Source organism: Glycine max, chromosome 7 (assembly GCF_000004515.6).
Source record: "Glycine max cultivar Williams 82 chromosome 7, Glycine_max_v4.0, whole genome shotgun sequence".
Lineage (NCBI taxonomy): Eukaryota > Viridiplantae > Streptophyta > Magnoliopsida > Fabales > Fabaceae > Glycine > Glycine max.
In genome coordinates, this window is record NC_038243.2 from 34,426,897 (window position 1) to 34,454,726 (window position 27,830).

Sequence of the window (27,830 nt, forward strand, 5' to 3'; positions counted from 1 at the left end):
AGACATGGTTGGAAGATAACCAGTCCATACCAAGAATAACATCAATCTGACTCAAAGGAAAACAAATCAAATCAATTAAGAATATTCTACCAGAAATCTCCACAGGACAATTCAAACACACATCAGAAGTTAACACAGAACCAATAGTAGGGGTCTCTACTACTAGATCTTTATTTAGAGAAGACACAGAAAGCTTAAGTTTTTCTACACACAAACAGGATATAAAGGAATGGATGGCACCAGAATCAAACAACACAAGCAAAGGAATTCCATTTATGAAACATCTACCTTGGATTAGATCTTTGGATTTCGAAGCTTCAGCACTGTGACACCCTGGAAATCTCTACTCGAAATTTTTGAAAACGATGTATTTTGAATGATTATATATATATGTATTATTCAGTGTAGAGGCATATATGTTCTTGGTAGAAGTAGGAATAGTGGGGGCAAGATACACGGGTTAGGCTAATTAAGGAAGAGAAAGCCATAACTGGGAGGTTATGGGTTAATTCTTAATTAATTAGTCTAAAAAAAATCATCGTTTTGCGTGCGACTTAGAATTTAACGAAACCAACCTCTGAACCACGCTCGGGGTTTTATTCTGAGCGTTTTGATATATATATTGCTTACTTTCAAAAACTGGCCCCGACGAACACAAAGAAATGCGAGGAACTGGAACCAGAGAAACGGCATGCAAACCGAGGCAGGATTTTAACGTTTCAAAGGTCAGATTTTTCTCACTTTTTGTGGCTGAGTATGGGTCACAATCAAAAGAGAAAGTGGGCCCTTTTTGCTCCCCTCAAATGGAGACATGTGGCATAGTTTATAATAAAATAATAAGAAAGGAGGAAAAAGCCATTTTAAAATTAAAAAGCAACCCTCTCTCTCCTCACTCAGCCCCACATTTTTCAGAAGCCTTTTCCTCTCTCCCTCACGTTGCCATTCTTTCCTCCTTCATTCTCCATTGAAGCTCCAAACAAAGCTCCAACCTTTGGCCATCATTTCTGCTCCAAATCGCGAAAGGAGGGCATTTTTGGAGCCGTGAAGCGCATCTCTACGTGTGGGACTTCAAAATTTCAGGTTTGGGTAGACTTATTTCTCTCTTGATTTTCATGGGTATGGGGTTTTGGGAGATATGATGGGTAGTTTTGCTAGTTTTCTGCTTCATGATGATTATTTGTGAAGGAATTTGTTGAAAGCATGTTGAACTTGCCATGTTTGGATGAGTTAAGCTTACCCATTCAGTTTTAGGGTTTTTATGATGATGCTTGTGATGTTTATGTGCTGAAATTGCTTATGGAAAATTGTTAGAGATGAAGGGTGGAGTTAACCTAGGGTTAGAAGGTGAGAATATGTTGTTACGAGTGGAAAAAGAGTGAGGCTTTGAGAGTTGGAAGGTTAAATCTGGATTCTGTGGTAAATGGAGGTTAAAATGAGTTAATCCTAGCTTGAAATGCCATTTAGGACTTATGAGAAAGTTTAGGCTGAGCTAGAGAGAAAAACAAATGACCAAGTGAACAAAGAGCCATTTCTAGGGTAAAATTTGGGTGTTGAGGAGTCAAATTTTGATTCGGTGAAATTTTAAGCGTAAATTCAGTTTGAACAAGTTTAAATTGATGTTATAGACTTGTGTGAGGTGAGAGTTTGCTTCAAATTTACCTCATTCTTAATTTCACTTTTCAAACCTAGAAAATCCATTAAATTGAGGGGTTTTGGACACCTAGATCTTGTGTTGCTGTGGTTTGAAGCTTGACTTTGGTTTAGACATGATTGATACATGATTTAGGACTTGTAGGATTTGATTTGGGCAAGATTGGATGAGAGGAAGTGTGGTTTTCGAAATCTGCACTTTATGCAGAATTTTGCTGTGAAATTGTGCAGCAGAATTTTGCATAAGTGCAGAAAAATGCTATGTTTTGCTGGTTGTGGAAAGAGTAGTGCAGAATGAGTTCTGGATGTTTGCTAGTAGATCCCAACGGTCAAAATGTAGGTTTATGTACTAGAGACTTCCAGTAAAATTTTCGAGTCGATCCAACGGTTAACGAATTGGAACGAAGGAAATGTTACTGGGGTCTTTAAGTGAGAAAAGCTGTGATTTTGGTTGGTGTTTTGGGCAGAGTTTTCTGCCTTTGCCCTGTTTTGCTTGGCTGTGATAGTTTGTGCTGTTTGAATGTTGTATTACTTGGATTTTGGGGGAAGCTTGGGAGGATTGATGGGGACTCGGGGTTGAGAGAAACGAGGATATGGGCTACGTGGGAGTACGTGAGCTCAGTTGGAGGTGGGCAACAGGGGATGGTGGGTTTATGCGTGATTTGTGGATGTGGAAAACTTGTTGTGCACCATCGCCCGACCGCCACCTAGTACCACATGTGATGGGTATCCCATAATCCTACAAGCTTGAGATGAGGAAGTGTAGAAGGGTGAAACTTCCTGCTTTTATTCATTGACCACAGAGTGGTACCTGGAGATATGTCGCGGGGGTCAGGAGACCTTGGGGACGTCAGGTGGGGTGCTATTGCCCAAAACCAAGCTTGACCAATCCCGACCCAACCCGGGCATAGTCAGTCAGTGAGAACCTGTGATGTACCTAAACAGGCGAGCTCCTGGCAGTCAACAGATAAAAGGAACAAAGACCACAAAGCAAGGAGGCTTGTGGTGGCTGGCCAGCTGTGAATCTTGTGTGATATATGGGTTATGGCCTCTGGTAATCGATTACCAAGGGTGGGTAATCGATTACAAGGCTTAAAAATGAAGACAGGAGGCTAAGATGGTCTCTGGTAATCGATTACCAAGGGGGTGTAATCGATTACCAGGCTTGAAAACGAGGTCAGGAAGCCATGAGGGCTTCTGGTAATCGATTACCAAGGGGGTGTAATCGATTACCAGGCTTAGAATTGAAGGCAGCAGGTTGTAGAGGCCTCTGGTAATCGATTACCAGTCCGTGTAATCGATTACACAGAGGAATGGGTCACTGGTAATCGATTACCAGGTATGTGTAATCGATTACACAGTGCCTTTTTCAGGTTTTTATGTCCTGAAGCTGTGTAATTCGAGTTTGGCCTCTGGTAATCGATTACCAAGGCTGTGTAATCGATTACCAGAGATGAAAAGCCTAAAGATACCCCTTTTTACTTGCATGTAGTGGTTATGAGACGCATTGTGCGGCGGCATAGTTAGATTCTTGTGAAAGAGTCTACCCCTTTCTTTTCTTTCTTATAGATCGTGATGGCGGCACAGCAAATCCATGATCGAGTAGAGATGGAGTGCCTAGAGGGAGCTTGGGAGACCCTCGAAGGCAACACGAGGTGCCGATTTCGAGGCACGATTCGATTCACGGCTACTTCTTTGGTGCATCCAGATGAACCCGTGCGCACACTTCAGCGTACTGTGGAGTGGATACTACCCACGCCTACACCATACCGTCTAGTGGAGCCAGTCCAAGTGATTGAGGTAACGTCGTCCGAGGAAGACCCTGAGGAGGATCTTGAGGAGCTACCCCTCGAGCCTGCTGGGGATGCTCTTGACTTTCTCCCGAGGAAGTCATGTCGGCATCTGAGGCAGACTCTACGGAGGATAGTGGCCCGAGAGAGATGGCGACCAGTGGAGGCTCTTCATCATAGTGGACAGTTCCATGGACTAGTTTTATATACTTTTTGAGGGTGGGTGTATCTAGGACTGACTGTTAGGTTTACTCTTTTGTTTTTGTATGGGTAGACCTGTTGTATAGGAATTTGATGATTGTATACATGTGGCTGAAGCCACCACTGTGGACACCTTTGTTCTGGATGACACTATGTATTTTGTAAAACTCCCATATTTTGGACAGCTTTAAATGATGAATGTATTTATGATCAATCTTGTTATTTGAAAAGAAAGCATTAGCAACTTTATTTGTAAAAGAGTTTATCGACCGTATTTTATTCTTTTATTTTCACGTGACGACCTAAAGTAATGACTGGTACATTCTTCCTTTTGAAACAGCAAAAGAGTTTAGAGATTATGAGCGGAAAGAAAGAAATGACTCCGAATAGAGTTTTGAACTGGCCATTCAGGACTCTATAGTGAGGATTTTCCTTCTAAACCTAGTTATGGTGAAAAGAGAAAGAAATGAAAAAGAAAAAGAAGAAAAAAAAATTACCATGGTTTTTGTTATTTAAATCATTACTATCAAAGCAGTCATTAATTTAGGGACGCCACAAGCACCATTAAGGGTAAAGACTCTTCCCGTGGTCTTTGGATGTCTAGTTTAGTCATTTGGGCCTCCACCATTTTGCTCTTTCTTGGGTCGTGAACAATCTCTTTGAGTGTGTCCCTTTTGTCCACAATTAAAACATGTTACGCCTATATCAGGACAATTCGAGGAGATGTGCCCTGGCTTACCACATCTGTAACAAATGACATGAGTGGAGAAAGTATTGGGTTTGCTACCGCTACCACCTGCAAATCCCCTAGCAACAGTCCTCTGATTGTCATGGCGGTTACCATATTGCTTAGGAGGAGTCGAATATGGTTTTCCTCGATGTTGAGGCCCATTCTTTTTGTTCCTCATTGGACCTATACTTCTATAATAGGCCGCCCTGTCTCGGGAGTCTTCATCCCAAATCCGACACATATTAACCAAAAGTGGGTATTGACGAACACCTTGGTAATTCACAGCTTGCTTCACTTCAGGTCGTAAGCCATTCAGAAACTTTACATACTTGGAACTCTCACCATCTCTCCCTTGATAATGGGGAAAGTACCTCACCAGCTCCTCAAACTGCATATTCAGCCACAGTCATACTTCCTTGCTTAAGCTCCAAGAACTCCATCTCCTTCTTGCTCCTAACATCCTCGGGAAAGTATTTCTCCAAAAACACTCTCTTGAAGACATCCCAGATCACATCTTGACCTTCAGCATCTAGGCATTGGTGAGTATTCTCCCACCAATACTCGGCCTCTTCCACTAGAGTATATGCACCAAAAGCAACCTTTTGCCCCTTCGGACATGCCATAAATCGGAAAATTTTCTCAATTTCTCTTATCCAGTTCTGAGCACCATCAGGGTTGTATCCTCCATTAAAAGAAGGAGGGTTGTTTCGTTGGAAGTGATCCAACCCCTGGTACTCAACAGCTCCACCAACTTCTCCTCTATTTGGATTCCCTATAGCTTGAGCTAAGGCTTGAAGGGCATCAGCTATCGCACGGTCATTCCGTCCAGCCATCACTCCCTATACACACCAGGGAGTTAGACTTGGAAGGAATACACACAAACAAAGAACCACACAACAATCATAACCATCACAAATTCCTACTCAGTTACTCTTGAGAGTTGATGCCTCGAGACATTAGCACTCTCTTTCCATCATTTGTATTTTCTGATCGCTTGCCATATCATTCCTTTTCCCTTCACAAATTATACAGGTGGCCAGTCTAATAATCTGTGGCCCGACATTGAAATTCATGGTATAGCAGACATCAGGAAAACAAATTCAATATGACTACAACAATCAAATCTCTATAGCTAGTAGGAACACAACTAGTGAGTAAGTGTTAATAACAAACAATGAACATCAAACATCAGCAAACAAACAACATCAAGCATTCAACAAAACAACCAGAGAATGCACAAAAAAACATAGCAGACTCACAACTCACTGGCCGAAAGGTTCAACCTGCTCTGATACCACTAAATGTAACGACCCGCCTCGTCGCTACGATATCCACACTCTAATATACGCTAATTTCAATTATTAACAAAAGAACTCCCTTAATTTTGCTTATGAAAACCAAAGTAATTTTGTTACAACATGCATTCATCCAACAACACGCCATTACTTAAACGAATATACATAATTATATAGAAATAGTAACTCAGTACACGTCATACACATAAACGAAAATTAAATTTGTTCATAAGTATAATTGAAATCCAAGTTTTACAGATCATGGACAGTTGTCTTGTGAAACTGCAGACCAAATTTGGAGAAGATCCAACGGTTAACGAAGGTTGGGCTGCATTTTTACCGAGGCAGCTCATGTAGCTTCCTCAAGAAGCTTCATTAAGAGGCTTCCTCAAGAAGCTTCCTCGTGGCTTCTTTGAGAAGCTAGATCCTTATCTACCCATACCCTCTATTAACTAAATTAACCTCCTTGAAAATAATTACGGATCAAATAACACAACAAATATAATCAAACATCAAACATAATTACTAATAATATATTGATATATATATATATATATATATATATATATATATATATATATATATATATATAAGGGTGTTACACCTCGCGCTTAGCCCAGGAATGTTGCGCTTAGCAGATGCTTACTAAGCCAGCAGATTGGCTTAGCGAGAAGGTGAAAACAACATTTTCCAAAGCTTACCCAATTAAACACACAAAATGGAAATACTAAGTATTTATTACCTATCCTTAACAGAAAATACTTATAACATTACAAAATAACCATAAATTGGGAAAATTTGATACAATTTATACAAGTTTTATACACAAAAGTTAGTCGTTTTCACCGACTAACATTAAAGTCTCATGATTGTCACGTGCTGGTGCAACAATTGTTAGCCGTGGCCATACGAGACATTTTGCCTAACAAAGTCAGGTTATCCATAACTCACCTATGCTTTTTTCTTCAATGCCATATGTAGCAAAGTCCTTGATCCTGTCAAGTTTGATGACCTAAAAAATGAGGTCGCAATTATACTGTGTTAGTTGGAGATGTATTTTCCTCCTGCTTTCTTTGACATCATGGTTCACTTAATTGTTCACCTGGTCAGAGAAATCAAATGTTGTGGTCCTGTTTATCTGCGCTGGATGTACCCGGTTGAGCGAGACATGAAGATCTTAAAAGCGTATACGAAGAATCTACATTGTCCAGAAGCATCTATTGTTGAAAGGTATATTGCAGAAGAAGCCATTGAATTTTTTTCAGACTACATTGAAAAGGCAAAACCTGTTGGCCTTCCTAAGTCTCGCCATGATGACAGAGTGGGCGGTAAGGGTTCAAGAGGACTGCATGTTATCATTACAAATGTAGGAGATTTGTTAGAAGCTCACTTGTATGTGTTGAACAACAATAATGAAGTTTTGCCATACATACTTTAGCATGAAACTTTAGTCAAACAAAGTAATCCAAAAATGTCAAAGAACTAGGTGTTGAAAAAGCATAACAAGACTTTCTCTGATTGGTTTAAAGATACAATCTTTGTCGATGAAAATTCTTCAGAAACATTAAGAAAGCTAGCAGATGGGCCTAAAAGAAATGTTATAACTTGGAAAGGATATGACATAAACAAGTATTCCTTTTACACAAAAGAACAAGATGACAAAAGTATAATGCAAAACAGCGGGGTCACCCTAAGGGCTGAATTTGAACACATTGCAAGTCTGCATGATGACAATCCCTATGTAGCTTTTATCCCTTACTTTGGGTTCATTGATGAAATCTGGGAGCTTAACTATGTCAAATTTACTGTATGTGCTTTCAAATGTAAATGGGTTGGCAGCGACACCGATGTATGGACCGATGATGTAGGATTTACGTTGGTAGACCTAAAAAAACTAGGTTACCACAATGACCTTTTCATCATGGCAGAACAATCTAAACAAGTATTTTATGTGCAAGACCCTTGTGATGAAAGGTGGTGCATGGTTCTACATGGGAAAATAATTGGTGTTAATGTATAAGATGATGATTCATACATGGACACTTATGTTAGTCCATTATCCACACAAATCACCCCAAACATCGTCCATTATCCACATAAATCAAGTTTTTCTCTTTACAAGACCATGACTAACATAAGTGTCTCCGTCCACCCAGAAGCGGACACGCAAAGCGACATAGCTGCGATCCTTGGCCACTAGACCACCTAGGGTAGAGAGACCAGTGGTCAATGTCGATCCTGCTACTGGCAAGGCCGATGGTCCCCACAAGAGGAAATTAAGAACATATTTAGGGATTGTCGCGCGTGATAAGGTTGACGTGACATACGAGACCTAGAAGGAAGTCCCTGCTGCTCAGAAGGAATTGATATGGGAGGATATTCAAGTATTTTAGTTTTCTTCTTACATTTTTTTAATAGCCAAAATTGATAGTTTACTTACAATAAAACCTAATTTTTTATTTTTCAGGCAGAATTTCAAATCCCTGAAGCTTCTGACAATAGGACAAAGATGAAAATTCTTTAGACTATCGGCGAGAGATGGCGGCAGTTTAAATAGGACTTGACTAGGAAGTGGGCCCTTGCAGCCGACCAGGATGGTGTGGACGACACTGTCTATGAAAAATACGACATTAGCAAGGAGAAATGGGCCCAGTTTTGTCAGACACGCAGCGACCCTTCTTGGGAGGTATGTACTTTGTCATTTTAGTTGTTTTCCACAAAAGATTCAGTTGTTATAATTCATTGTAGTAATTTGTACCATTAATGTTTGATTTTTTTCAGGATGTGCAGAAAAAGGCACAGGCCATCCAGAAGCAAAACACTGCCCCCCACGTGTTGTCTCATGGGGGTTATGAATATTTAGAACAAAAGCTAATAGCTGAGAAGACCAAAAAGAAACTGGAGGAAGCTACCCAGTCTGGAACCACTGACGGCGTCATTGACCCTCCATCTCCCATCAGGTGCCACGTGAAGTGGAAGATGGCTCGCACCAAGAAAACTGGGCAGATGACGTCTGAGGCAGCAAAGGAAATCGCTGAGAAGATCCTAAGTCATTTTCAATTAAGAATTCTGACTATGTTTGTTTATTCTGTGAATTCCTAAGACAAATATATTTGTTCTGTACAGGATTCTTTGGAGGAGCAGGCGTCACAGGGATCATTCATCCCTCACGGACGTCAGGATGTCCTGATTGCCGCCATTGTGCGACCAGACCACCCTGGCCATGTTCATGCTGTTGGAGCTGTCACCATCAAGCAATATTTCGGATTGGCTCCACGAATATCCCGTAGCTCTTCCTTCCTTCTTCCTGAAGACCTACAGCAGCTGACCCAACAAATCAAGGACCAGCTAGAGGAGTCGATCACAGAAAAAGTGACTCAGCAGCTGATGGCATCTTTCAGCCAGATGTAGTCCCAATTTCAATCCCAGATGCAATCTCAGAGACTTGCACTGCCTCCAGAGCCTATGATTGGTCCCTCAGGTCCTCGTGTCAGCACAAAGGAGAGTTATGTTGATCCCTCAGGGAACGATCCTGAGACGGGTGACTCAGACAAGTGCAGGTTATACATCGAAGCAAATCCTCCCCGCCCAGTTGCCCTGGGAAGAGTTTATGAGGGATCAACAGTTCACAACATTCCTTTGTTGTCTAGCCAAGTGAAGGTTGGTGTTGAGGAGGTTAGAGATGCACAGGCTCTCGTTCCTGTATCCACTGATGAGGTTACCTTAGTGGGGCAGGCACTTAACACCTTCCTTGCTTGGCTGACACATCTCGTGAAGCCTTTATCAGAACAGGTATTTTACTTTGATTATATGCTTTTTTTTCAATTAATTTATTCAACGTAATTATTTAACTATGTTTGATCAGTAGGCAGCAGTTTCTCTAGCAAAACCTCCACAAAGGCTGGATCCTGAGGTCGATGATCAACTATATCTGATGACATTGACCATCCCAGATCTTGAAGCCTTTCCAGGTTAACTGGGATGCTACCGTGTTCGGGGTGTTTAATCCAGACTTCCCGCTGTACATAAAGCACGAAGATCTCTCTGAAATCACACACGGTGGTCAATGTCTCAGCATATCTGTCTTACAGTTGTGGATTCTGTAAGTCAATTTAGCTTACTGTTAATTACCTAACTTATTGCTTTAAATTCATACATAATTAACTTTGTCTTAACAACAACAAGCATCTGACTGAAACAAGTATGTGAGCGGGGAATTCTAATGTGTATGGATTCCTCGAGCCACAGTCTATTCAGAGATCTGGGCAATCGCAGTTTGACACTGAAAGTTACATCAAGAGTTGGATGCAGAGTTCAAAACGCGATGTCTACCTTGAAGCCTACTTAAATGGGTAAGTCAAACAAAACAACTAAATTTAAATAATGTATACTACTACAATAACTCATATCCGTCTCCACTACAGTGAACATTGGCAATTTAGCTTACTGTTAATTACCTAACTTATTGCTTTAAATTCATACATAATTAACTTTGTCTTAACAACAACAAGCATTTGACTGAAACAAGTATGCGAGCGAGGAATTCTGATGTGTATGGATTCCTTGAGCCACAGTCTATTCAGAGATCTGGGCAATCGCAGTTTGACACTGAAAGTTACATCAAGAGTTGGATGCAGAGTTCAAAATGCGATGTCTACCTTGGAGCCTACTTAAATGGGTAAGTCAAACAAAACAACTAAATTTAAATAATGTATACTACTACAATAACCCATATTCGTCTCCACTGCAGTGAACATTGGCAAATGGTGGTCATTCTGCCCAAGGAAAACCTTGTTGTCTGGTTTTGTTCCTTGCATAACAGGCCAGACAACTACCTTAAGGGAATAATTAACAAGTCAATGTTGTTTTCAATACATTTGCATTGGCATTACTCAACATTAACATCAATTATTAAATGTTCCTCGTATTCAACAGTGCTTTGAAAAGACTTGGTGATACTCCATAGCCTAAATCCAAGGTTGCTGCTAGGTGGATTGTCGTTAAGGTACGTGATTTAAATAAAACTTCTACTTATATATATTGCTTATGTGTGTGTACACTAATTGTAGTTAATGTTTAATTAATATCCAAATTTCATTATGTATTTAGTGTAATAGACAAAAAGGAAGCACTAAGTGTGGCTATTATGTCATGCACTGGATGTCCACCATCATCTTAGGAAGTTTCAGGAATAACTGGCAAGCGGTAATTGTTTATTTCAAACAAAGTTGATTTTCTTATAATTGGTATTACATTATTAATTTATCTTTTATTTAATCATGCAGTATTTTAACGAGGCTAGACCATTGGAGCTAGAGAGATTAAAAGCGCTTTGCATTCAGTGGGCACAACATTATCTCCAACTTAGAGATCAAACTTAGAATGTTAGCAAAATTAGGATGTTAGGCAATTCATTTTAGCTTACTTAATTAGTTTACACTACTTGGTTTACATTTTTGCAATTTGGTATGTCAATTGAACATTGAATGTTATTTATTGATAGTTCTTAATAAATCTTTTATTCATATTTATCAATTCATAGTTTACTGTAGCTTTCTACTAAAAACTGCTTGAAAGCAGAATGCAAATGATGTTTGCTGTGAATTGTGGTTTGAAATTTCTTTTTACAGGTTAAATTTTGGGTTTTTTGTAAGAACGGAAAGTGTATATAAAAAAAACTTAAAAACAACATCGGTTATTTACAAAAACTGATGTTAATATACACAAACAACATCGGTTTTTGAAAAAAGAAATTGATGTTAAAGTACATCTTAACATCGGTTCTTCCTAAAACTGTATGAGTTAACATCGGTTTTTGTATAAAAACTGATGTCAACATTCACCATTTATACACTTATTTTGGTGGTCTTAATATATAACATGGTTATTTAGATAACTGATGTTGGTAGTTTTATGTTAACATCGATTTTTAAAACCGATGTTAACCATAATACTTTCAACATCGATTAAAAACTGATGTAGAAAATCATAAATAATCGATATAAAAAGCATATTTTCTAATAGTGCTAGTACACTTAGAGAGTGTTTTTATTAGCCTTTATTTCTATTTATTTATAAGACACACTAGTTCCCATTTTTGATTTCTCACTTTCTCCCATAGTTACCATATTTGAAGAAAAAAAAAACTAGAAAAAGCCACGTGACAATTAAACTAAACATGGTAAATTGCACATGAACATCAGGGACAACGAGAACCACCACGTCGCAGTCATCCCCTGAAACACTTTGAACCAGTCCAGACAACTTGAAGTCCTGTCTTTTGATTTTAATCTAGGTCAAGTTGTGGCTACATGGGAACAGGTAAGCAACTTAGTCTATGTTTTTGTGATTTTGATTAGTCAAAAGTCTATCATTTTAGATATTGCTATTAGACAGGATGCTTTTGATGCTACATGGGAAAGGATAAGTTTTGATAGGTAAGGAATAACGAATAATATTCATTGCTCTTGCTGCTTCTTTGCTTTTTCCATCTCCCCTATGTTCTTATTAAATTTTTTATAGTTTTGTTTTTGTAATATTCTAATTTACTTACTAATTAACAATATCATAGTGTGATTATAAGTAACATTCTAAGACGATTTTCTGAAAAATTGTCTTAAAAAATTATCATTCTAAGATGATTTTTAAACAATAACCGTTTTAGAAGAATGTCTTTTTCTAAGGCAATTTTTAATGGAACCGTCGTAGAAAGTGAAGACTTTCTACCCAATGTGGAAAAGCCTTTTTGGAGTTATGTGTGTCTGCATAGTATATATGAGATCATAGCCTACTTATATATATTGTGTTAACCTAACAAGGTTTTCATTATCTTCAAATGGGTCAATACTAACATTTGTTCATTTAAGCTCATATCACCTTATTTGGTAGTCTAATGAATTCATTTAATTAACCAGATAAAATAAAATAACTAATATAATTATCTTAAAACATTAGTCCATATTAATTATTGGAAAAAAATTCCAACACAAGGACCATAAACATCTATGCCCAAAACTTGGAGTCCTATTTCATCTCATCAAATGTTTCATACAAAGTCTTGATGACATAGGAAATCAACACACCAAGTATTGGAGACATAATACCATTTGCTATGGTAGCTACCCATCCAATTAGAAGAACCGGAATCTATGGCTTGTTGAGGGAAGCAAGACGGCTGAGTGGAACCTCCGGTGCTTGCTCTTTTGGTTATGAATTTTCATGTTCAGGATCAGCAACGTTAACTCCTGTGGGTAAATCATTCCCTGTAGATGACCCCCTACTGATAGATCTTTGAAGTGATCTCCTTTGAGTAGATTGCCTGAAGAATTCGACAAAAATTTCACTCTTGTTGTGATGATCAGCATTTTCTTGTGTCTCCTTGTTTACTTCTTGTTGGCGTATAAGTTGAGAGTAAGCTCCCTTAGGATCCTTGAATAATTTTGAGCGTGTTCCTGATTAACAAAAACACAAAGGTATAGTAAGATATATGCCTTTCCATTCTTTACGTCATGTTTATAAAGTAGAAAATAATCCTAACCAATGGAAAACATGTGCCCTCTAATGGGACTAGTACATCGAGGAATAGAATCTTCTAAAGCAGTTACATTTTTTAATTGGAAAATGGATAGGATAATAGTTATTTACGCATAATAACTAAACATAATCATTCATCCAAATATGAGAAGTCCTGTTATTTTAAGGCCAAGAAGTGGCGGCAAGCTGTGCTGGCGTTGATTTTTTAGGTTTAGTGTGCAACTAATGACATCGCTAGGGAATGACGGGAGACTGGATGCTAGGATCTAAGTTAAGAGAGATTTCGTGCGATTCAAAATTAGCAAAGGAAAATGGGTGATGCATGCTGGATTATTCACATATATACATACTGATAGAAAACTAAACAAATAGATTCACATCGGATATGTTGACGTCCTCTTTGGGACCAATATTTGAGTTAATGGAAATTCCTTTGTCCTCCATTCAGAGTGCAGTTCAAGATTAGAGATATTAATTAGAAGCTATAGGACTATACACAATACACGCAGCAATTATTAAGAAGCTAAGAGGGAGAGACAGAAACAAGAAGAGTTGCTCGTGGCGTGCAGTCCGCAGGGGACCACGCACGTATCTCCTGCACGGTGGAAAAAGCTAATAGGATGAACTCTAGGACCAAAATAAAATGGTCCAATGACTATATAGGATGAAGTTAAATATGCATTTTATAATTATAATTTTTATTTTACTTGTTTAGAATAATATGTTAAAATTTGGATAATTGTTATCCATTGATTATTGATATCACTTTGGACCATACAAATGTACTTATCTTTATCTATTAGAAAAAGTAATGAAATTTCAAGTGTTATGTTTATCTTCTTTACAACCCTCCCTAAGAATGACATCTACAGCCGATCGCGAAGCCTGTCCGGCAATGTCTCGCAAATGAGCGGCAAGTACCTTTGGTCTAATGGGTGCATGTACGAGGGTGAATGGAAGAAAGGCAAAGCGTGCGGTGGCAAGGGCCGGTTCTCATTGCCCTCCGGCGTCACCTACGAGGGTGAGTTCACCGTCGGGAGAATGCATTGCCACAGCACCTTTATTGGCATCGACGATGACATGTCTCCAATAGAAAGCGCGTATTGGGCGAGAAACGCTATGCCAACGGTGATGTATACGAAGGGTTTTGGATGTGCAGTTGCAGCTACAAAGGAGTCCTTGTGGTTCGGTTGATGGGGATGTTAAGGAATCGGGTCATACTGAACCAATGGAGCTAGCTGCCATTTGTGGAATAATACCAATGACAGTGGTGTTGAAAGACGACGCGGAAATGGTGAAAGAATTGAATGTAGTTAACATGGCTGGAGAGGGTGTACGTCACTCTTGGAGGCAATCTAGGCAGCACTTTGGTTTTATAATATCTTGGAGGGGATCACGTGGTGATTATCTTGGGAGGATACAGGTTTCTTATGGATAGATCCTTATTAGCTTAAGTGCCATTTGTGGGTTTCTTATGCAGGGGGGCATGGGATACACGTTACTGTATAATTGTGAATGGTAATGTGTTATGGGAACGGTTTGGTGCATATATATATGCACCCTTGTTTTTTTGTGTAACGTGCTACTAACCTGTACACTTCTTGTGTAACAGCTAGCTCTTAATAAAATTAATTTTGCCTATAAAAAAAGATTAATTAGAGATATTAATTATCATAGACACTGATTCAATTATTCTGATTAAGTCGATTCTATCGATCCTCTCTTGCGCAAAACAATGTTCATCATGTCCTTTCTCAAGGCACCATTTATCCAAACTGTTGAAATATCTTTATTCAAAACCTTTCCGTGAGGATTAATGAAGTGGTTAACAAAATACACTTGGGTATCTCATCATGATATATAGTCACATTTGTTTAACAGGTCTTGTTAAAAAAAAAAACAAGCTGCAACCTCAACGTGCTTGTTCTCCTTATGAGCTTTCATCAATATATTAGATTAATTGCATTACAACACTAAAAAGTAGTATCATTAAATTGATCAAAATCAATCAATCTGAAACTACAGCTTTATTTGCCAAAATCTTCAGACAAAACATAAGAAAAACAAAAATATAACAAGCTGTAAGAGGGTGGGTGCAATTTTCTCAAGGCCACTGCCAGAAGGGACGAATCATTGGCATCACAGCGAACTTCATGGTGCCGTTGTTGCAATGGAAGCCGTTTCGCTCACCACAGGCAAAGTAGTGAGGCTTCCACCTCTTCAACACAAACTTGAAGCCCTCTCCTGTACCTTGCATGGGATTTGCTAGCATTTTAGCCTTTTCAATGTCACACTTCAAGAAGCTCCCAAAACTTTTGAACATGTACACACTGTGTGGGAAACTGGTGGCATTTGGAGCATCATATTTGAAAACTGCATCACAAATTCAATCAATTCATGCCCCTGTGTTAGCATATATACTTCAAGGGCAACTAATCAACATGACATAGAACTCAATTAGCGTGACATACTTCAATGAAACTAATTATTGTTTTTATACTTAATTACAAAACATATTTACATGTATTTTCTTTTTATGGGGAGGAATTGAAGACAGATAACTTCTAAAAAATTTATAATGACTCATATCCTGTTCAACTAACTGATCTAAATATCTTGATATTTGCATACAATTTAAGTGTTTATGTAAATATAATGGATTCTTCCCAACTTAATTTTACAATACTAATTAACTATATATTATTGATATTGAAGGTATTATACTCATGTTTTACTGGAAAACTCACCTAGAGTATCATTGAGGTAAAATGGGGCACTCTTGAATGCCCAATCGGTGTAGTTGAATCCGTAGTGCCAATGCTCAGAACCACCCACGACAATTTGCTTGGGTTGTTGCTGTGTTTTGTTCTGAGGATGATTTCCGAATCTAGACCACCAATCAGTGTAGTTGAAACCAAAGGACCAATCCTTGTTGGCCATGCTCACTGAAAACATTGAAGCACTTATAATAACTAGTATCATCACGCCATGTCCTAACTTCAGAGCCATAGTAATGGTATATGTTCCTATATACTCTCACAGGTGTGTGGTTAAATAAGAGATGCGCAAATGTAAAGTATGATTTGGTTGTTGTTGTGTCGGTCCAATTGCTGGGGTTAATGGGTGTTTATATCGGGAGAGGGAAGAGGAAAAAAAGTGTCAAAATATTATATATGGATTTGACTACAATGTCATATGGTGGTGCAAAATGGCCAAATCAATTATTTTTATTGTTGGTTGCACTGTGACTTGGTATACAACAAATTGAAAATAGTTGGAATCTGAACAGTTGTATATACATGTGTGTTTTTCCCCAACTCTTTGTTTCGATCGTCAACTGTTCTTCCACACCTAGCCTCTTTCACCTAACCTGTGTTTGACCTGAATAAATAATTAATAGTATAATTTCTTTGATGGATAAAGGAAAATGCGCATTTAGCTAGCTGAGACCACGCAAAATCTAAATTAAATTTTGTTTAGAACATCTCTTGGCTCCTATAATATAATATCGAAATCAGATTCAGTGTATTTATTTTAACATAATCATTTTTCTTTTAACTGAGTAGCTTTTATTAATATAACTTACTCATCCTTTGCTGTTAAAAAAAAATATTCATCATTTATGTTTTTATTTAAAATATTTTTCTTTTAAAAAATAAAAATATATTTATATTCATATTTCTCACATATGACTTGATTTAATGACATAAATCGCACAAATGTAAATTCTCTAGGTTATGATCACTGGTGGATCCATAAAATTTTCTTAATGAAGGTAAAAAAAATTTATAATATGTTTAAAAAAAATATCACGAGCTTTTACAAAATATAATATTGATATAAAAGAAATCCAAAATACTTTAAATGAGGATGTATCATATGAGAATTATCATTTTTATGTGATTATAAGAATGACTAATTTCAACAATTAGATTAAAATGAAAGATCAAAATTAAAATATTTTAAATTTAAATTAAATATTCATTTATCAAACAAATTAAATATCTTAAAAGATTTAATTTATCATATCCTAAAATATCTCAAAACCTATCATTACCATGACCACTATTTTCTTTATAATTATTTCTATCACAACTATCGTGATTGTTATCACAACCATTATCATGATCGTCAACCATCATCACCATCATAATTGTTATTGTCATTACTATCACCATCACCATCACTATGATCTCTGGCATGACAATCATCATTTACGATAGTGGCGACGACAACACCAGTGATTATGTTGGTAACGACGGTGATCATGACGAAGATCACGATGATGATGGTAGTGATTATGGTGACGACGTAAATCAAATCTTTTATTTCGTTCCAATTTTAACTCACATTAATTAATTTATAATTAGAATTTTGAAGATAAAAATTTAATGAAGTTAAGAAAATATTAAATATAAAAAGATATAATTTAATATTAAATTCAACCATTTAGTTAATATAACATATAACTAACACTAAAAGACAATGATCTAACTTATAGGCCTTGCAGGTTTAATTAGTGTGAAAATTTTCAAATTATATTAGATAATATGACAATAATTAATTATTATATTAAGTAATTTATTTTCATACCTACATTCATTAAAAAAAACTCTTAAATATTTTTCATGTAAAATTTTCAATTTAAATAATCATAAAAGTTATACGACATACTTAGTTGAATATCATAAAAAATTAAATAGAATAAAAACATAACCAAATGATTTATTTATATTAAAGATATTTATAATTTATTGATATATTTTTTGTTCCTTTCTTCTTTATGAAGAATATATTAAATATTTTATTACGACATACTTAGGTAAAGTGTGATCAACGACATCAAAGTCAGTGTGTAATGATGATGATAATTTTATTACAATTGCAAAATTAACGGAAACTAGTGGAGTAGAAATGTGGAATTAAGTCCACAAATTGGTACTTGGTTTCATACGTACCAAGTGTAAATGAGATACATCGCAGCTTGAGCGATGCCATGATGACAGATTAATGGCGTATCATTACAACATATTATTTCAAAAATTAAAATGAAATTACAATTTTATTTTTATTTTAAGTGTGTATACCTAGTGTTTGATTTATCTAATATCTAATATTATATAATTTAATTTGGAAATTAGTTTTCTTTCGCTAAATTATGATTTCCATCCCCTTTAATTCCTGATCTATGATATTGATCCAACTTTTCTTTTGCAGTTTTAGTGTTTTAAATTTAAAAAAAATTTACATTTTTTTCTAATCGTGAATTTTACATATATATTATTTCCTTTGTTTTGTCGTAAGTGAAGCATAGATCTAATAAATTCATTTAAGGTGCCATCAAGAAATAATTTAACTAATTAAAAATGAAAATAAAGAAATAAACATATGTGAACTTAAAAATTAGTTTTATGATATTAAAATGTACATTAAAAATTAATAAAAATCCCTTATTAAAAATTAGCTTTATGATATATAATATACATAATTAGCCTTAATAATATTACTAGACATTTTAATATATATAATAAAAATCCCTTATTTATATATAATATCTAGTAATAATATTAAGGCTAACCATGTATATTATATATCATTGTTAATAAATAAATAAATAAATAATTTTTTTAAAAATTGTTTAGTTATATATTTATACTCAAGTTTATTATTTTTTTATTTTAAAATATGCTTTATGAATTATAATAATTAAAAATAATCCATTTGATGAATAATAATTAAAAAAAATAATTATATAGTTAAATTTAAATTAATTTTATAATAGTGACCTAAAATACTCATTGAAAATATAAACTAAGAGAAATACATTACGTTAATAAACATTTTATTTTTACATTCAAATAAGTTTTTTAAATTAATTTTTAAGTCTATTAATATATATATATATATATATATATATGTATGTATATATGTATATATATATATATATATATATTAAATTTTTTAATAACTATTTTTATTTAACAATATAATTTTAGTATTTAATAAACACTTAAAAAAATTAAAAGAGTTACTTAAATTAAATAAAAGGTTATATATGCGATCAACCTTGAGCCACCTTCCGCATGTAAAGAAAATGAACTAATTATATTTATTATTTAAAAATAAGAGTTTATCATATATAATTTTAATTATTGTAGTATTAAATATGATATATTTATTAAAATTCATGAAGAAAGTATATATTTATTAATGTGTGGCTTTTTTATAAATTTACATATATTGAAAACATATTATTAATTAAAAGTAACTATTACTAAATTTAATGCCTATATATAAATTTAATAAATATAGGCATTCAATATTATTAATGATAAATTATTTTTTAATTATTGGAAAAAATGTTAACTTTAACTGAAAACACCAAAGTCTCGGTAAACACCAAAAGACGAACTTCAAGTGCATTTCTACTTTTTAGACCTCCTACTTCCTGTATGTAATAAGGTAAACGGAAAGCAATGTGAGATCTTCCGGCTAATCTCTCTGCAGCACCTCTAGAGCAACTTCCTCAAGCATCAAATACATCTCACAACTTATAGCAGCGCATAATAGAAGCGCATGGCAACAATGTTTATCGATGAATCACATGCAGCAGCTACTTGTCACTCCCAAGTATTTGAGTAAGAATAATGTAGTTCAATGTAGAGTTTGTAGGCCTTGGATCTTCTTCATCAATAGAGTCTTTTACTTCTTGAAGATCAATGGCAGCAAAATGAAGAAGGAGAAAAGGTGATTAGAGATGTCACTTCAAGGAAAAGATGAGTCAAGAACAAGTTCACCACCATAAAAAGTCATGGGTAAGAGCTTAAAGGTAGGAGAAGGTGAGTGGAGGAAGAAGGAGAGAAGGGAATGACATTTTCAGAGAGAGAAGAGGGAGAATGAGATATGAACTTTAAAGTCTAATTTCTCAAATCATCAAAGTTACAAAATGCACACACAAAACCTTTATTTATAGTCTAAGTGTCACACAAAATTGGAGGGAAATTTGAATTTCTATTCAAATTTCACTTGAATTTGAATTTGAATTTGTGGAGCCAAATTTGGAGCCAAAATTTCACTAATTATGATTAGTGAATTTCAGCTATGGTTCAACCCACTAATCCAAGATCAAATCCAAGATTCTCCCCTAAGTGTGCTTAGGTGTCATGAGATATGTAAAGCATGAAGGACATGCACAAAGTGAAACTATATGATGTGACAATGGGATATAACAAGAAAATGCTCACCTCCCCCATAGTCTGGTCCAAAATTTAATTGGATTGGACTTCTCACAATTCAATTAAATTTCTCTCCCCACACATCAAATAGCGCACTTAATGCATGTGAAATTATAAAACTATCCTTAATACAAAAACTAGTTTACGTGTCCTAAATTACAAGGGCTGAAAAATCCTACATTACTATAGTATCCTCCATACACTATAGAGCCCTAAATACAAGGTCTAAAAATAATGAAGCCCTTATTTAATATGTACAAAAATAAGTGGGCTCATACTTAGCCCATAGGCCCAAAATCTATCATAAGGCTCATGAGAACCCTAGGGCCTTCTCTTGCATCTCTAGTCCAATCTTCTTGGAGTCTTCTATCCAACGCCCTTGGGGTGTAGGATTGCATCAAAGAGTTACTGAGTAAGTACCACATATTATTGTTAATAAAGATCTTACCATATAGTAATAATATATAAAAATCATGTTTAAAATAAGGCATAAGTGATAAGTCTATACAAAATAACAATATAAAAATAATAAAAAGATCCTACTGGTGTTAATAATAATTAGAATCATATATAAATTATGTTTATCAGGTCTAGGCATTCATAGTTTAAAACATCAAGTTTAAAAATAACAAGCATAAAAACAATTAAATGGTAACATGATATTCTTTCTTATATGATCTAATAATCAGAATCATCTGGAGAGTTTTGTTGTTGTTGTTGGTCTTGTTTTTGTTATTGTTGTTGATAATCTTGTTGTTGCTCCTAGTGGTCATTTTGTTGCTCCTGGTGGTTGTTTTGTTGCTGGTGTTGTTGAAATATGTTTTATGCATCATGTGGTAGAAATTGTAGGACAACATCAACAAATGATTGAAACTGACGACTCAACCACTCATTGTTCTTTCTCGTTCGTTGAATCACCTCCTCACTAGCAGACAATCATTGTCTTAGCTAGTTAATCTCATCTGAATAAAGTGAGCTACTACTGCATGTTTTCCTTTTATGCATAAGTTTGTTGTCCCCACCTTGATAACCATGAATGAGCTCTCCAACCCCATAAATTCATCCCATGTGCATGCCACAAGCATCCAAAGCAAGGTTAAGAGGGTTGTTCTTTGATTCAGCAACATATGATGCAACCTTAGACCTAACCTGAGAATGTCTAATCTAAAAATCATCCTATTATTCAAACAAAGGCCTTATTTCATTAAATAGTGAACATTAATAAAATGAAAAGAAAAAAAAAAACATTCAATAGACTCATGTGCTCTCCTATATCTTTCATTGACAAATTGACCAATATCCTTTCACATATGTCTATTGAAAGACCTCATCAATATATAATGACCGATCAAGCTCCTTTGCATACAAAAAATAGCATTAATTGAAAATAAATAAACATTTAATATAAAATTATTAAGTTTTAAACTAATACCAAAAAAGTATAATGTATACACCATGTACATGGCATGATCATGTGTCCTAATGGAGCCACCTGTGTGTAGGGTCCCACCCTTTTTGGAAGCCCGACTTTTAAAGGCTTATGCACACTTTGAGTGGTAAGAAGGTATTGACATAAATTGTTTCCCTTGAGCCACATCTACACCTTTGCTTGAAGCACCCATACAATTATCTTCAACATGTTCATGTGGCATATTTTTATCGTGATCATTCCAAATCCAATAATTAGGTTTGAACCCAACTTTATAAAGGTGAACCTTCACAATTTCATCCTTCAAATTATTTGTACAATCGCATTTAAGGCATGGACATCTAATTTCCCCATTAGGTATATAATATTTCACCACTAGAAAATTTACTTTTAACATCATTAGAATAATATCGGTTTTATAGAAAATCGATGTCAACGAAAACACGGTGACGTAATCGTAAATAACGTGACTTCGTTAACATTGGTTCTCTAAAAAATTGATGTTAACATGACCTTGTTAACATCGGTTTTTCAGAAACCAATGTTAATGTGAGTTGGTTAACATTGCTTTTTTAGAAAATGGATATTAACAAAGTCACGTTAATATCGGCTTTTGGAAAAAATCGACGTTATATTATCCTATTTAAATTATTTTTTCGTGCTTCTGGCACTTCAACTCTACTCTCACTCTTACTCGTTCGGCCTCGCGATGGTCCTCTCCCTCACAACTCTAACTCATTGCCATCCCCCGAGTTCTGCTGCAACGCCATCACCACCTCAACTCGCATTTTGATGCGATGCCATCGTTGTTTCATCTTCTTAATACCTCGTGACAAAGAAGTCGTATTTGGTTTCGTGGCCTGTTCCCTTGTGACTTCCTCCCCAGGTTAGCTCAATCTGAGCAACGCCTTTGCTTTTTTTCTGAAAATGTGCTCTTTGAACTTCATAATGGTGCAAAATGCTACCAAACCCTCGTGAGGTAAATTTGCGATTCTCTAATGAAGCTTTTGTTTGTAAGCTATGGTAGTGTTTTTGTTTTTTTTTTATTTTTATTTTTGCTTCGCTTATGGTTATGCACATAGAAGTTCAATTATACGTGTTTTTAAGCTATGGTAGTGCATCCTTTTGTATATAGTTGTGGTCTCGTGGGTTATGCATATGGTAGTAGCTTCATGTACACACTACTAGAAAATAAACTTTGGTGGCACAGTTCTATATTTGGTTCTGGTTCTAGTAAAATATCAGAGGAAATATGAGAGGAAATTTTGCATGGTTCTGGTTCCTCCATAACAAGAGCATTTAGCAATTTTTAGTGAAATCATTGTCTATTTTGTTTGTTTTGTAGATTTATTGGTGTTTTGGTTTTTTGCATGATTCTGGTTTTGGTTGTTTTCGACAATGTAGGCCTCGTTATGGTTTGTTTACATGGTTCTAGTTCCTAGATAAGCATGGTTTTGGTTCCTCATTATTGTTTGACAAAGTGTACTTAATGTCATGTTTATATTGTAAATGAAGTTTAGAAACGATGGATGAACATCAATAGAACTGGATGGAAATTACTAACGCAATGATAAAGATTAACAAAAAAGCAGAGGAAATGTTCAACATTGTTCATGTTATGGATCAGGTTAGAAATTTCAACACTATTCTCAAATAAAAATGACATGATATAACACTTTTGCTTATATTACTTTGTTTGTTAAATGTAGTCTTACGGTGAAGTCAGTAGGTCATTTTCTATAAGATAGAATGATGAACTAGAGCCTACTTGGCATCTGCTACACTCTAGTGGCAACATGCACTCTGTCACATATCACCAAGATCTGGTGAGCCTAGCTGTACTTGCTGGATGGACAAAACTTAGAGAATTCTATGGGCTCACTAAAATCATCAGGTGACCTTGACCCACTATGGACAGAGTGTTTTCCTCCTCATCATTTTCAAAAGCACCTTTGAACCAAAAGTTTACCCTAAATGACACTTCTTGTACCACCAAGTTCCTAATTCAAACCCTTTTAAAGTCCTCATGAATGAGTACAAAGTGACTTGCAACAGTTTGGTGAGCAACTAAGCACTCATCTTTATGTCAAATTTTCAAATCATATAGATATCTAATATGAATTTCATGTTAATTTTAGGATGTGTCGAGCACCATGTACTCATTTATGAAAGCTGCAAGATTCACCATCTGAACTTGGAAGGGACTACAGAGAGCAGGATAGTTTATAATCATCATAGAAAGACTACAAAAATTGAAAATGGATGGAGGAATTTTGTACAATCACAGAATTTTCTTTCTGGAACTCAAATATAACTTATAACTTTGTTTTATTTTGGCTTTGTTTGTAATTAAAGCACATTACTACTCTAATATTATCAATTTGTAAATTTTTGTTTATAAGTTATTTTGTGAGAAATATTGAAACATGTTGAACACACTTATGGTATATATATTTTTTTTATAAATGTTTATAACTACTCTTGGTGCATGATATATTGATATACTTTGTTTATAACTTTTGGTGCATGCATGGCTAATTTTATGTGTTTTTTATAACTTTGAATGATAAGATGTGATATGAATCAATTACAGATTGTTAATTAGAAAAACAAATAAGATATCAAAAAAATCATAAAACAACATCGGTTTTATGAAAAAATTGATGTTGTCACTAAACAGCAACCTCGATTTTATGAAAAGTCGATGTTGTCAGTAAATAATGACATCGATTTTTTGAAAACCCAACATTATTTTTTGCTAAAATAATATTTATTTTTAAACAACCGATGTTAACGTTGATACTTTAACGTCAATAGTTTTAATATCAATTAATAACCGATATTAAAAATCCTTAAAAACTGATATGAAAAACTTATTTTCTAATAGTATTAGGTCTGTCACCGATTGAGAATTTAAAATTCACTTGTAATCAGACATAAAAGATGAATTGTTCCTGTCATATATACAATTGAATAGAAATTAAAAAAAAATAGATGAGATGAAGAGTAAATTAAAGATTTTTCTTAAATGTATTTCTGATACTACTTATGTAACTAGTAATTAAAAATAAATCTCTCAACATATATATATATATATATATATATATATATATATATATATATATATATATATATATATATATGTATATGTATGTATGTAATCTTCTTAATCACTTGTATTTTTTTTCTTTATCTTTAAACAAGAAACGAAATTATCAATAATTAAAAATAAACTTATATTATAATTTAAACTATTCATCACAAATCTAAAATATAATTTATATATTTAAAAAATATTTATTCATTATGAATTAAATATATAAGAATAATCATTTATCATGTGCAATCTAGCGACTAAAATACTAGTGATCATGAAAAAGAGATGCATGTGTGAGATCTATATCATTAATCCAAGTCATGGACTAATTATGAATATTACTATATTTTGAAAAGAAAAATATTTTAAACAGAAAACTTAAGGGATAAATAAGTTAAATTAATACTAAAAAATAAAACGAGTTAAAAGAAAAATGATTAACTATATATCTTAAAACAAATTATACTGAATCTGATTCCCACATTTATTGTATAGAAGCCAAGACATATGTTATAAGCATAATTTAGTTTAGATGTTGATAATTACGTAGTTCCTCTCTTATGATCACCATTCAAAATACATGAAAAACATACACTAACACATCTCCATGCATTTTCCTTATATATTAACAAAAAACAATATTAGTTATTTATTCAGGTGAAATACATGTTCCATAAAAGAGACCAAGGGTGGAAGAAAAGTTGACGGCCAGGGGTCACACACACAACTATTCAGATTCCAACTATTTCCAATAGTACACCAATTGAAAGTGAACTTTCAACCAACAAAATATTAAAAGTTGATTTGGCCATTTTGCACCACCATATCACATTGGAGTCAAACCCATAATAATTCACGTGTCTCTCTTTTTCCCTTCACTCTCCCTATATAAACACCCATTAACCCCAGCAATTGGACCAACAACACCAACCAAATCTTACTTTACATTTTTCACATTAGTTTTCTTATTTTGTTTAGCCACACCTCTGAGACCATGGGTGCGAAGTTTGGACATGGAGTGATGATACTATTTGTTATAAGTGCTTCAATGTTTTCGATGAGCATGGCCAACAAGGACTGGTCCTTTGGTTTCAACTACACTGATTGGTGGTCTAGATTCGGGAATCATGCTCAGAACAAAACACAACAACCACCCAGGCAGATACTTGTGGGTGGTTCTGAGCATTGGCACTACGGTTTCAACTACACCGATTGGGCCTTCAAGAATGCACCATTTTACCTCAATGATACTCTAGGTGAGTTTTCTAGTAAAACATGAGTATACTACCTTCAATATCAATACTATTTAATTAGTATTGCAAAATTAAGTTGGGAAGAATTCATTATATTTACATATACATTTAGAGTGCATGTAAATACTAAGAATCCATTTGATTAGTTAGTCAAGCAAGATGTCTGAGTTGTTATAAATCCAACGATATTTGTTATAGATTCATACAAATAAAAAAAATACAAGTAAATATGCTTTGTCAGCTTAAAAAGAATAATTAGTTGCCATTAAAGTATGTCACGTTAATTAGTTGAGTTATATATGCCATGGTGATTAGTTGCCATTGAAGTATATATGCTAGCACATGGACATGAATTGATTGAATTTGTGATGTAGTTTTCAAATATGATGCTCCAAATGCCACCAGTTTCCCACACAGTGTGTACATGATCAAAAGTTTTGGGAGCTTCATGAAGTGTGACATTGAAAAGGCTAAAATGTTAGCAAATCCCACGCAAGGTACAGGAGAGAGCTTCAAGTTTGTGTTGAAGAGGTGGCAGCCTCACTACTTTGCCTGTGGTGAGCGAAACGGCTTCCATTGCAACAACGGCACCATGAAGTTCGCTGTGATGCCAATGCTTCGTCCCTTCTGGCGGTGGCCATGATAAAAAAAAATGCACCACCGCAATTAGTTATTATGTTTTTTTCCTTATATATTATGTATTCAGATTTTGGCAAATAAAAGTATAAAACTGTAGTTCTATACTGATTTTATTTTTTTTATCAATTTAATGATATTAGTTTTCAGTGTTGTATTGCAATTAATTCAATATATTATCAACAACGGTTGACACAAGTGATTGTTGCTTATGTTCGTTATCCAAATGGTTTAGGATTTGAATCCTCACCTTAGGTATGGAATTGGATTTGAATCCTGACGAATGTTAGTTAGTGCACTTTCGACCGGAGCTATTTCATACCAATTAGGATGGTTAGAAAAAAAATCCACTAAATTGATGAAAACTCAAGAGGAGAACAAGCAAGAAGGAGTTGCTTGTTTTTGCTTAGACCTTTTAAACAAATTAGATTAACATGAAATAGTTTTTATTGAAGCGACAGATATTCCCGTCGGTAACATATCCGTAGGTAAGCATGCACGTTAATCTGTATATAAGTTAACTTTTAATGTTAGACACAAAATAGTTGGCAACCACAAAGACTAAAATTCGTAGGTTTTCAATTCATACCTCTGTCGTCATTCGCTATTTTTCAGGTTCATATCTTCTTTTCTTCTGCCATCTCCACTTTCTTGTTCGACTCTTTTCTTCATTATATTATATCGTTGTTAATTAGGGTTTCCTTTTTTCTTTTTGGTTGTTGGTGTGAGTGAGCTTCATTTATGAGTTGGGGTGTTGTGTTGCGGCTTCGAGCGAGTCATTGTGCTGCTGTTAGTGTTTTTTTTCGTTTGCGAATAACAAAGCCCCATACACACTATTAGAAAATATGCTTTCTACATCGGTTATTTATGACTTTAAACATCGGTTTTTGAACCGATGTTAAAAGTACCGACGTTGATAGTATTATCGTTAACATCGGTATTTTAAAAACCGATGTTAACGTAAAATTACCAACATCGGTT

At 34.9% G+C, this 27,830-nt stretch overlaps 3 protein-coding genes across 3 annotated transcripts; 1 reads left to right on the forward strand and 2 right to left on the reverse strand.

The window, feature by feature from the left end:
* Positions 1-4,754: 4,754 nt before the first annotated feature.
* On the reverse strand, positions 4,755-5,204 carry LOC102661638 (uncharacterized). The gene has a single exon (XM_006584320.1). It carries the CDS (start codon positions 5,202-5,204, stop codon positions 4,755-4,757), a length of 450 nt encoding a protein of 149 aa, XP_006584383.1.
* A 9,987-nt stretch (positions 5,205-15,191) lies between these two features.
* LOC100527575 (cupredoxin domain-containing protein) lies at positions 15,192-16,296 on the reverse strand. The gene is made up of 2 exons (NM_001251191.2): positions 15,947-16,296; positions 15,192-15,572 (listed from the first exon to the last, which is right to left on the reverse strand). Exons 1-2 carry the CDS (start codon positions 16,206-16,208, stop codon positions 15,304-15,306), a joined length of 531 nt encoding a protein of 176 aa, NP_001238120.2. The 5' UTR covers positions 16,209-16,296; the 3' UTR covers positions 15,192-15,303.
* A 9,583-nt stretch (positions 16,297-25,879) lies between these two features.
* LOC100784808 (uncharacterized) lies at positions 25,880-27,061 on the forward strand. Its single transcript, XM_003529197.4, has 2 exons — positions 25,880-26,216; positions 26,588-27,061. The coding sequence occupies exons 1-2, from the start codon at positions 25,955-25,957 to the stop codon at positions 26,854-26,856; spliced, it is 531 nt and encodes a 176-aa protein (XP_003529245.1). The 5' UTR covers positions 25,880-25,954; the 3' UTR covers positions 26,857-27,061.
* Positions 27,062-27,830: the final 769 nt, after the last annotated feature.

Coding starts and splice junctions, on each gene's coding strand:
- LOC102661638 (XM_006584320.1), bottom strand. CDS start 5,204: ATGGCTGGACGGAATGACCGTGCGATAGCTGATGCCCTTCAAGCCTTA.
- LOC100527575 (NM_001251191.2), bottom strand. CDS start 16,208: ATGGCTCTGAAGTTAGGACATGGCGTGATGATACTAGTTATTATAAGT. Junction 15,573..15,946: donor TTACCTCAATGATACTCTAG/GTGAGTTTTCCA, acceptor TTTGTGATGCAG/TTTTCAAATATGATGCTCCA.
- LOC100784808 (XM_003529197.4), top strand. CDS start 25,955: ATGGGTGCGAAGTTTGGACATGGAGTGATGATACTATTTGTTATAAGT. Junction 26,217..26,587: donor TTACCTCAATGATACTCTAG/GTGAGTTTTCTA, acceptor TTTGTGATGTAG/TTTTCAAATATGATGCTCCA.